Below are 12,075 nucleotides of genomic sequence, written 5' to 3' on the forward strand. Positions count from 1 at the left end.
GGACACATCATTTCAATATGAATTATGGGTCATTTAAAACAAGAAAACATTACCTTTCAGCTGCTCAGTGAAAACAGTGATAAAACATTAGTGAATGATAAAATAAAGGATTTCTGCTGCAACAGATTTCTTGAATTGTAGTCTGATCTTAAATGTATGGTCATGAACGTATATTGCAGAAAGATGCCATGTACAGCTCGGAGTGGAACGCTGGAACCCAGCCAATGACCCTTGAGCCCCATGCTGCTCACGCTACCCTTTCATGATCTGGCTGCAGATCAGATGCGCGGCTGAGACAAAGAAAGACAAAGATGGGCTCAGTAAACGCTGTGTCACTGGGCAGACTGCCTCAGGATTTGGCTGTACCATTCCACACAGCATTATTACATCAGCCATCTTAGTCTGTCCACTGCCTGGCGTTGCACGCATCTGTGTGTGTGTCTGTGTGTGTGTGTCTCAAACAGATCCACCTGCCATCGACAGGTTTCTCCAAACACGACCCGTAAACACAGCCTTATCTGCTCCAGGCGTCCCGGGACAGACAGAGGGGAGGGGGGGACACTGTGGCCTAGTTACACCCGTCCATCTCAGGGCCCTCTCTAACCGCCCTGCGCACACAAACACAAACACAAACACACACACACACACACATACACACACACACACACACACACACACACACACACACACACACACACACACACACACACACACACACACAGACACGCCTGGATAACAGATAAGCCTTAACTAGTCAGGGTTAAGTGTTGCCTGCAATTACATCATACTGGTTTAGTTGCCATACCAACATGACGCAACTATGCGAATCTTTTTTTTTCCCCTCCCTGGAAAGGAGCAGACACTTCTTTGACTGCAGTCTGTATATTCTGGGGCGTGATAGAGAAGTGACATGAAAATCCATGCTCGTGCAGTAAAGCTGTCTGGAAATAAACTCCAGGTTCAAAGCGCGGGGCTATGTGTTTGTCACAGCACTGTAAATACTAATGAGATATTGGCAGGGCTCCGGGTTCCACGTTGCTCCGATAAACCAATGTGCTATTTTTCATTCGACACAACATGCCATTCAGAGGCAAAAGAACTCATCTTCCAATCTGTGTCCTGGATTATGCAGAGGAGAGGGCTGGTAGCGCTTTTGATCAATATTTCATTTCAAACTGTCCTCCCTGCCCTTCAGTTCTCTCAACCAAACTCCCCTCTCTCTCAGTCACACACACACACACACATGCTCAACCCCTATGTCCCCCTTCTGCTCTTCCCTATAGAAAGAAAGAGTATGCACTGACCCCGTTAAGGCTGCATTAGTACAGTAGCAGTGATGGGATTACGAGGCAACATTGTACAAAATCATCTGATTGCCAAGAATGACTAACACATGACAGGGCTGGTTGCTTCGCTGTGCTTGAGAGTTAGGTAGTGGATCAGCCTCCTGGGCCATACCGTAATGCATTCAGCAGTGACTTTGAGTGTCCAGATGTAGACATGGTAACAGGCAGGGAGAGCTCAGTGACCCCTCCCTCTTCTGCTTGGGTGGGGTGCTGCTCCATCCCTGGGATTTATGATGGAAATGCTTTTAAAACCTGATTCTCATAAATTATCCCATTGCCTGTGATCCCATATATGTGGAGACAGAGCCGTTTTATGATTATGAATTACACACGCATGTATTATTATAATTTGCTTTACAAACCTTTGTGGTACCTTTGTAGCTGTTGACAAATTTACAGGCAATGTTAACATTGTCTTAACCCAGCAGAAAAGTGATTGAGGAGACTACGCTGAAATGCTTTTTGACTTGGGTTCAGGTCATGCGATGTGATTTTATCTAATCAAACTGAAGCAATTCCAGCAAAACTATCCTCCAGTTGATTTTTTTTGCTCCACAACAGACCGCTGTACCTTTTCTGCATTTCATATACAGATTCTCAACCTAATGTAAATTTAGTGGGCTAAATTGAATTACTTCCATGCCTGTCATATGCTTTCGTTAACACAATAAATGTTTGAGAATCTGTGCCAAGAATAGTGACTTTATGCTCCAGACATTTCAGGAACTAAAGGTAAACTCTACATCAAGTGAAGTGCATCCAGTGGTCTCCCGCAATAGAAATGCTGACTATGATGGACTTAAAGTATAAAAGTACTTATATCTTACTACTCTATTGCAACAGATTTTGAGCAAAGGCAGATGCTGGTCTTTTCAGTGTCTCACAGGCAGTCTGATAACTCTGTCCCACTAATATGTGTTGCTGAAATGTCTGTGTTTCCTACATTAAATTCCAACTTTTACCACCTCATTAACATGAAAAGACAAAGGAAGCCCCATCCGATGTAAAATCCTACCATAACTCCCCTTCCACCATAAAATTCCATTGTTGCACCGCAACCCCTCTAAAATTACATTATAAATCCCCATCCACTCTAAAACAACACCGTATCTCCCCATCTGCTCTACAATTCCACCATCATACTCCAACCGTTCTAGAATTACATCATAATTCCCCACACACTCCAAAATTCTACTATAACTCCCCACCCACACTAAACTCCACCATAACAGCCCACACAGTCGAAAATTTCCTGAAAATGCCTCTCACTCTAAAATTCTTTCAGTATAACATGGTTTAAATATCCTGAACATATTAATCTAATCCTGTGTTTAGTCTAAATGGTGCCAGTCATTCTTGTGGTATAACCCAAAAAACAATATTTTGTCCTTGGTGTTGGGTGAGTCAACGGGGGCTCTTGGTGGATATCTGGCTACCCTTTCTCTCCCAGTGCACATATGGAGGCATCTGGACAGAATCACACTCTCAGTGACACGGAGCGACCATGCAGTACCCATGGCAACCCCCTCACTGTTTGCAGTGTTTCCTTTCCGTGTCCTGTGATTTATTCAGTGACATCTGGCGCAGAGGCGGAGCAGAGGCCCCAGCAGTGGAGGGCTGGGCTGACCTCGCTCTCTCCCATTTCCTGGAGTTTCCTCTGAGTCAGGTCCATGTGACATCCAACGGTGTGAGGGACACAATGGACAGAGCGCGCGCACGCACGTACACACACACACACACACACACACACGCACACACACACAGTATGACATATACAAACGCAAGGATGGAGGTTCAAGTCTGAACCACAATACGTCTACTTTACATTTATTACACACTCCCATAGGCTCATATAACTGAATAGCATTTTGTACTGCAAAACGTCTCTGTACTGCTCCTGTTTTAACATATTTTACCCCCGACATCTTCATTACTGTGTTTTCACAAGACTTTCAGACATGCATGTTCCTTTAGAACAAATTGAGCACATAAACTCCTTTCCCTGTCAAGGGACCCTTAAAATGCTTGTCAGCTCCTGATAATGGATGACAGCAGCATATAAAGGCTATGCTGGCACTGTCTTCATAGGTGCTTGCAGTAGAACGCACATCTTCTGCTGCTCGCTCTACCAGATTTATTCTATTTCTTTCAAGGATGTCAAATATAATTTTTTTTATAATTAATTTTTATTATATATTCTCATGAAAATAAATGTAAAATCTAGAAACACTGATGTAAATAAGCAAGTCAGTCCCATCTGTACTCAAAGGAGCATGCATTTATAGTAAAGCATGAAGTTTTAAAAGTACAGTCTTAACAGACACTGTGCACTAGGGCTGCTGTGTTCCCGCATGTGTTAGCGTGTGTTTGTGCGCGCGGGTGTGTACGGCTGTTCGTATGTGAGTGTGCATGCATTTGCGCATGTACATGTGTGTACATGTGTGCGTGCGCATGGACGTGTGCTGTACGGTACCTGGGAAACACGTGGCTAGGTGCTCCATCAGGGCCTCCTGTGTGACGGGCTTGCGCGCAGAGTTCATGGCTGAGATGGCCAGGCAGAGGATCTCCCCCAGCGGGATGAACTGCGACTGGCTGATGGGAGACATGCTGATGGGCGACACATCACCTGCGAGGAGACGAGAGAGAGAGAGAGAGAGAGCACAGGGGTCAGACGCGGCCGAGCTGCCACACTCAGGACCTGTGCCTCTTCACTGGCTCCGTAAACAGTACTCAGATGAGCCAGGTGTCAAATGTTATGTGGTCAATCAAAACAGACATTAAAAAAATAAGTTGACACATGAACTGAAAATAAATTGAATTCACATTATTTGCACCCTTTTTAAGTTGGCCTTGAATTGACAGCCTTGCGATTCCCTCTGGATTACAATGTCTGCCAAGTAAACAAGTAATAAGCATTACCATTATTGTGAAGAGATGACTACACTTTTTGACCACAAATGTGCTATGTATTTGCTTTGCTCTAATCGGCCTTGGCTCCATACGACTTAAACATTTTCCAGCTTTAACTTTAACAACATGGGCTTTCCGCAGAGAAACTATTTTTGTTTTGGAAGAGCATTTTGAAGAAAAGTAAATGAGGTGCAGAGCAGGGATCTGGCACTGAGCTACCAAGCTACAGTTATTGTATAAACACATAAATGCCTTATGTATCAACACAAAATCACTGTAAGCCCTCAGGATATTCCATTGGTTTTCATTTCATAGAGCGTGCCAACAAGTTGTCATCCTCTCTGGTCTAACTTATGTGCACTTTGTCTAGGGAGTTTCTGCAGCTGGTGAATAAATGCTCAATTATAGCATTAAAAAATGAGGAGAATGACAGACAAACGGTGCCTATTAAGACTGTCCCTTATTTTACATCTGTTTCTTTTTTATGACACACAAATGAAAGCACATCCACTACAGCTTAGATAAGCAAGTCTACTGCTGTGTTTCTGCTCCCAATTCTGCTCATCTTTTTTGTCCATATTTGAACCTATACTTCAGGAAATGCATTCCAGCTCTGATGGAGTGTGTAATGCATGTAGGTGTGACAGTGCAGCAAGCAGGGGACTGTGGCTGTGTGAAATGTAATACAGAGCAAATATCATTTTCTATCAGCTACACAGTCACAGCGTCTTTTGAGCTAATATGAAAAACAGAGTGATTCCCTGGTGAGTTGCAAAAGTGTTACCAGTAGCACTTTGAATACTTAGCTTTGTTTAACTGCGGTTTGGCTGTTGATGTTATTTAGTACTCTCTAGGGACGCATGTAAGGTCATAACAGTTCTGAGGTCAACACTGACAAAGCAGTCAAGTACAAAATATACTGAAGCTAATACAGGAAACTAACAAACTAACTCTATTTCTAGATGTCATGCAATTTTGTTTATTGCTGATATAGCTAATAAGCCATAATTATACCTTGCTTTGTCAAATATAATTCTGAATAACTGCTACTGTAAACTAGTAAAAGTGATTAAGCGCTTACAGGATGCAAGTTTTTTTTTCAAGTGCAACATATTCAGTTTGCTTCTGTAAAATCAAAATCATTATCACATGCAAAAAGAAACCCCATTTTTGATCGAGACTTCAAGTTGATCTTTCAAACCCATACACTGAATCCATACCCTGGTGTGTATTATCTAAGGCTATGCTACAGTTTTAAAACTTCAACTGTGCAAATTTGTAGCATGTATTTGCATACAGCAGCATAACATGCAGCTGAATTCTACCTGCAGCAATCTGGTACATGGCTAGGAAACACAAACGCTCTCAGATGAGTCAGACATAATACTCCAAAACATCCATGAGGTACGTATTGTCAACTTCAGTGCTACTGTCTTAACAAAGCCAAGATTATTGCTATGCAGGAGGATCATGACCCTATGGTTGCACTGGACAGAGAAGGAGTCAGTCCTCTGGTGTGGGGACAGGAAGTGGACTCTGTCAGTAAGGACACTGGGACAACCAGAGCCACCTGTGTGTCCCTGTAAGCAGCTCAGAGTCACACCACTCCGCTTGCATTGCAGGTGAGGAACATTAAGCTGAGGGCCAGGGTCAGAAACACATTGGGAAAGCAGAGCGCTGTCCGAAGGCAAGAGAGTAAGCTGATTACTCTTAACAGCCTGCGAAAAGCAAACACAGCCACGTGTTTGTTGCCTGTAAGAAGCCAGGCCAAGTTGTTGGCTCACTCTCTGCGGCGTTTGGAGATCAGGCTAAGCGGCTGGACAGTGTAAGGTCAGACTTGGGTTCTATGAAGCACAAGAACATGATGCTCAGACACCATCTGCCATACCCAGTGCTGCCACGGTTACAGATCTAAAGTACCTGGGACTACTGAGGTGCATAAGGACAACAACTACTTTCAAATAAATCAACACAGCATCTAATAGAACTTCTCTACAGGTACTTGGTGGAAATTCTCTTTCTAAAAACAAGACTCGGTATAGTTTTAGCATCACTACATTCAGTAAAATGTATCTCTCAGCTAAACATAAATATGTTCTCCAATGAAAAATGAGGAGGAGTATATTACAAGAAATCCAATGTATAATTGTTTGACAGAAATATAATTCAGTGAGCACCGTGGGTTGTTCTATGAGAGTGTAAAACCTATAGCACATGTTTGGCTGACTGTAGCAAGCATGGCTCAATCAGCCTTTACATACTATGAACTTGTGTCCAGCTCAATGTACTAAGGTTACAGGATTTTTAAAAGGTGTGTCAAGCTCCACATATACCATGACAACTGTAGTAGTTAAACTACTGTCTATTCTCTGAGGAGAAGCACGGGGTTCACGCCCAAATCCCCTTTTGACATGCTGTATTGGCTTTGCTTAAATGAGTACTTAGTGACAGTGCATATGCCATTAACCTCTGAAGCCCTGCTACATGCAGGTAGGCGGGCAGGAAAGTCCTACGCAGTAAACCTATAATTACACACTGTATCCCTTACAAAAAGTACAGCGCAAATACGAAAACATTTAAGCCCCTTAAGGCAAGTTCTATTTCCACAACCTAGAATCTGAATTTTTGTTGGCTGACTCCACTATAACCTCATATTCCACATAAACAGTTGGATTTATGCATATATCTGGCAAACCTTACCCAGAGACTGAGCAGACAACAAAAAAATATAGGTGCTTATAATTAAGCAAGCTCACCTTAAACCTGTCTGCGCAACACCACACCAGCACCTGTGCTTGCACTGTTGTTCTGTGGGGGAAACGTTTAATAACTCTCCCTCAGGTGTATCTACAATATGGTAAAGCATGTCATGGAGCTGAGAACACGCACTGCTGTACAGCTGTTGACTGATGCCTCTCTGCCACAGAGATGCTCCCAGTGTTTTTGCCTGTGGATCAGGGGCCAAATGGAAGCGAGATGACACGGTGGACTGGACTCGATGAGCGATGCCCAGGCGCTGTCCTTGCAGAACTGGTTGCCTCCTGGATCCAGGGATTTGCAACAACCACAGATCTGTCTACTGTACATCCGCACTGACATTGACTGAAAAAAACCGCGCAAATAAAAAACAGACGCCTTGTTTTATTCACCGTTTTTCCACTTGCACTCTCTCGTGAAACCAGGGATTTTGCTCTTTTGTTTTCCTTTCAAAATCAGTGGAGCTCAGGAGGGTGTAAACTCACAATGGACACACCATGCACTGAAAAAAATACTTTCTTAATCTCATAATGGTACATAACGTTCTCTCCACTTGTCAACTTTCCGTAAAACTGAGTCCTCCTGTACCCGAATGCGACCTGGTCCCAAGTGTACGTTTCTACCCATCACAGCACAGTTCAGCTCTCCCTGAAAAGTCACTCAGTTTTACCAGTTGTTTCAAGTAAATATTTTATTTCCATTCACTTTCACTGTAGATCAGGTATTCCATCGATGTGTGCGTTAGTATTTGCTAATTCTAACCAAACAAGATGTTAGATAAAAATCTTGACTTCTCTGAGTTAGCTATAACCACATGAAATTTTCTTAAATTTTAGCAGTTTTATGTGATCTCTAATACAGTTGACAGTTCTTGACAGTTTTTCAAGCTGAAAGCTGATGGTTTTTTGGCATGTTTATGTCTACGCTGTGAGCGAAATGGAATATGTTGCAGGTGATTGTTATCAACCTGACCGTGCACAAGATAGGCATTTGCAATAAAAACATTCATTTGAATCCAGAGGCAGTTGACACAAATTAAATGCACATGCGGAAAACATGCAGCATGTGCAAAGAAACAGACCTTTTCAGGCACTTCATTATCATTGGTGCTGAAAACATGCTGATTTCCATTCCCCGTGCATCAAACACAACTGTTACTCTCCTCACAGCAGGCAGAGCAGAGGTCACAGTGTGGCAGAAACAATTCAGAGATCAGCTACATCAGAAGTGCACTCTCATTTTGAATAATACGGTTGGCACAACTGTATGCACAATGTCTGTACAGCATTTAGTTGATTTATTTATACACTGATGCAGTAAATAGACTTCAGAAACCTTATTTTTTGTGACTTTTTAAAATTCACACCTCTTATTTACAACAGTGCATAAACAAAAAGCCTGAACCTTAAGTCCTAGTTGATATATTTAGATGTGAAGAAAAGAAAAACAACCCTGAATGCATAAGGCGCAGCATTTACAGATATTTGAAAATATCACTGCCACCAGTCAAATTTCTGAACAGACCTTTATGAAAACATAGGGTCTTCATTCAAGCGGAAGTCACATGAGCACAGATGTTTGTTGTTGTCTCTTTGCACCAGGCCAGGCTACACATCTCCCCCACTTTTAAGAACAAAATGTTACGGCCCCACTCAATTCACTGAAAACAGAACACTTAACTATAAGTTGATGCTAATGAAACGTGCATGTATGCATGTCTCTCCCTTTGTGAATTCTCTGTTGTAGGTAGACGGAACATGAGCGAATTTAAATCACTAGAATGTTCTGGTGAAAAGAAGAGTAATCATCATGCTGTAATCCTAGCACAACAGCATGTAGCTGATATCAATTGATGTTTTGTGCACTGAAACATATGTTTTTGCTCAAACTGCGTACTCCACATAGCACCACGATTTAAACTAATCAATCATTAAGTGGATTTTGTTGACGGGCAACAGAGTAAGCGCATTTGTTCATTTGGACTCAAATATCTCTTGAAATTAAAATATCACGGTCCACAGATCTAATTTGGGGCGAGCATTATCGTTACCCTTGGAGGGTGCCATGCTGTCTGTGAGACGTAATGCCCAGTTACACAACTTACTCAACAAAGATGTCTTTCACCACCCTCCTAAATAATGAACACATCCCATTTCAGTTCAGCCATTAATCTGTTTTGCTGCCACAGCTAGCGTGTTATGTTCGCAGGCAACACATAGATCCCGTGCTCTGATATTGCGCCACATAAAAAAAACAATAATACAGGAACGTCATGTTAGAACAACCACCACCCTAATAACCAGACTACAGAAGGAAGGACGGGATAACACAAAAATAAACAAAGGTGCAACAAAACTCGCCTGCTGACAAAACACACCTTGACACACAGTGCAAACGTACTCATCCATACAGCTGGGAGAGAAAGGGAGAGTGGAGGAGGTGACTTCACATGTGCTCAACTCCCAACAACGAGCCACAGAGAAGGAACATGTGATGTTCCACTTTGCTTCATCAGGGAGGGAGGCGAGCAGACATTTTCCGACAGCGAGCACTCAATCCAGAGTTGTCACACTCCCTCTGCACTGCCACAGCGGTGTGAGAAGCGGGGTGATTGGTACACTGAAAAACAGCTGTGGGGCTCAAACGGAAAAGACTTGGCAGATCTCTGCGACAACTGTTTGGCCCTCCCTGAAAAGGTGGCCAGCGAGTGAACTTATAATGCCTCTCTCAGACTGTCTGTGGAGGACGAGACAGAACTAGTGAAAATGGAGCGTGACACAATTGCGCAGGAGAAAGGCAAAAGGGAAAGAATCGCAAAATGCCACAAACGCATGTGAGAGAGGGGGAGAGAAAAAGCAGGGTTGTGTCTGCAAACTCAGCAGCTCATCTGAGGTCATTACGGTCTTTTATTCCAAAAGTGTTTGCCCTACAGCAGCAGGAAACTGCCTGAGTAAAGAAAAAAAAATCTCATGCGTGATGCTCTGGTAGTAGAAACTCCACACAGCCACTGTTCTTTGTCCATGCTCCTCCAAATCAACCCCACCCCCCCTTGTTTTATTATTCACTCCACCAGCGCTACGTAACACAGTGTACTCAACGCACGCAAATAAGGGAAGGAGGGAAAGAGAGAGCGAGAGAGAGAAATAAGATATTCAGTACCTTGGCCTTTTCTCAGACTCCTCAGCCTAATCCCAGCAGATTCAAAAGCTGCTCTTTAGCTGTAGCCTTCAGACAAATGAGCATTCACTCTGGGGTCTTACCCAGCATGCTCTAGTCCACACAAAGACAAGAGAGGTGTGACCAATCACATTGTGGCTTGGTATGCACTGTTTTTGAAAGCTCCCTCCCAGTAATGCCCACTGACACACATGCTTGTAGGCGGCCTGCTGAACTTGTTGTTATGGCAACGCATCCCAGTTGCACCCTATGCCTGTTACACTAGTTTTTTTTTCCTCTCCCTCTCTCCCTCCCCACTCACTCCTGATAATTAAAAATTAAGGACTGTGTGTTGCATTCTAGACTCATCAAAAGCACATCCTGTCATGTGTCAAATGGAATGTGTGACGAGCTTCTGTTGGAGGCTTTCAGAGCAAATGTATTGGAGGGAGTGAGGAGGCTGGTTTTCTTTTGTTATTTAATTAAGGAAGGACTTTTGTGGGGTGAGTGGGGGCTGGGAAGTCAGCATTTTTTAAGTTTAAGATCAACATGCATATTTTCATCCTTACACATGATTATATATGTCTGTGTTTGATGCTTCCCTAGGATGACGTCATAGAAGGCAGCAGAAGCATTGTAGTAATGGGGCTGTCGAGAGCGTCTGACAGGGCTGTTAATGTGGTAACTGGGTGTGAGGGGGACAGAGAGAAGCCATCTGAGAGTGGGGGAGGGGAGTGCCTCACAGGCTAAAAGGGACCAAATGTTTACTCAACCCACATTTCCACTGACACCTCAGCCTTAGGTTAGGCACATCCAAGGCTATACTGAAGCAGTAAAGAAGCACAGGCCAACAGAATGTTACCCAGTACAAGACACAACAGTAGGCTCTCCCCAAGCCCAAATGAATCAATAGGAGGTAGGCATGTTTATCCTAAATATACCATAGGCACAATGTGTCCTGGCAATTTAGCATGATCTTCTTAACATGCAATCAACCCTTCATACTAAGTATGCCCTGTACTGTGCTCTGACTACTCTGGATTTGAAACCAGTGTGATTCAAAACAATGCTTTTTGTGGTCTCCAAATCAGGAATAACAGAATCGAAAGCATCAGGATTTTGCCCCCTGGGCATCACAGGGTTAGGGGCCTCATTTTTTTTTTTTTTTTACAATCAAGGGTGATTTAGGTAAGTGAAGGCCATCTCACCAGTATACAGGACTGACTGGAGACCAACTGCCTAACCTCAGACATATTCAATTTCCTGTGCAGCGCTACCCGAATTATCACAGCACTGTTTGTATAAAACACTGTGGACTAACCCATTCCAGTTCCATTCACCAAACTCCGGTGTTAATAACTCCCCTTTGATAAATAAAGCTCAAGTATATTGTGCCTGGATCTTTTTCATACAAGACTGTTGTTCATGGGTATACAATTTAACATTTACTGTCATATAAATATATTTGGAGTGTGAAATATACAGACAGACAACCCAAGCTGAGAAAATGCTAGACTGCACATGTCCCAATTTTCATGGAAATGGCTCCATTTTATTGAAATGTTGATTGACATCCACTGAACCACATTCCTTTCAAATAAGACCCGCTCTCTCCACCTTAGTCAATCCCACTGTATGTCTCACTACACATCCTTCTCACTCCCTTCACTCTCTTTCATCATCTCCCTCCTCACTCCCTCGTACTCCTTCTACAATTTAACCCCACACGGATGAGACGGCTATCTTACAATAACACCACCCTTGTATCTCCAAATGGCTGCACACCTGTCCTGTTGGAAACTATCTCAGCTCTGAAGAGCATAAGATTCCACGTAAACACAACATCTTTTTAGTTTCCGGTTTCAAATGAATGGAAGAGCCACAGAGGTGCTTCCCTTCTGAATGC

The 12,075-nt window shown here is 43.1% G+C and overlaps 1 protein-coding gene across 3 annotated transcripts in view; it reads right to left on the minus strand.

Annotated features, from left to right (window-relative positions):
• LOC118792867 (storkhead-box protein 2-like) overlaps positions 1-12,075 on the minus strand; it is a 57,616-nt gene that overhangs the window by 8,627 nt on the left and 36,914 nt on the right. For 2 of the 3 annotated variants that reach the window (XM_036550692.1, XM_036550693.1), the window contains exon 2: positions 3,820-3,972. In XM_036550692.1, coding sequence (XP_036406585.1) covers positions 3,820-3,972 — 153 coding nt within the window. Of the gene's footprint in view, positions 1-3,819; positions 3,973-10,172; positions 10,226-12,075 lie in introns of those variants that run through there. The other variant, XM_036550694.1, reaches the window with a different exon arrangement.

This window comes from Megalops cyprinoides, chromosome 18 (genome assembly GCF_013368585.1).
Source record: "Megalops cyprinoides isolate fMegCyp1 chromosome 18, fMegCyp1.pri, whole genome shotgun sequence".
In the NCBI taxonomy this organism is placed as follows: domain Eukaryota; kingdom Metazoa; phylum Chordata; class Actinopteri; order Elopiformes; family Megalopidae; genus Megalops; species Megalops cyprinoides.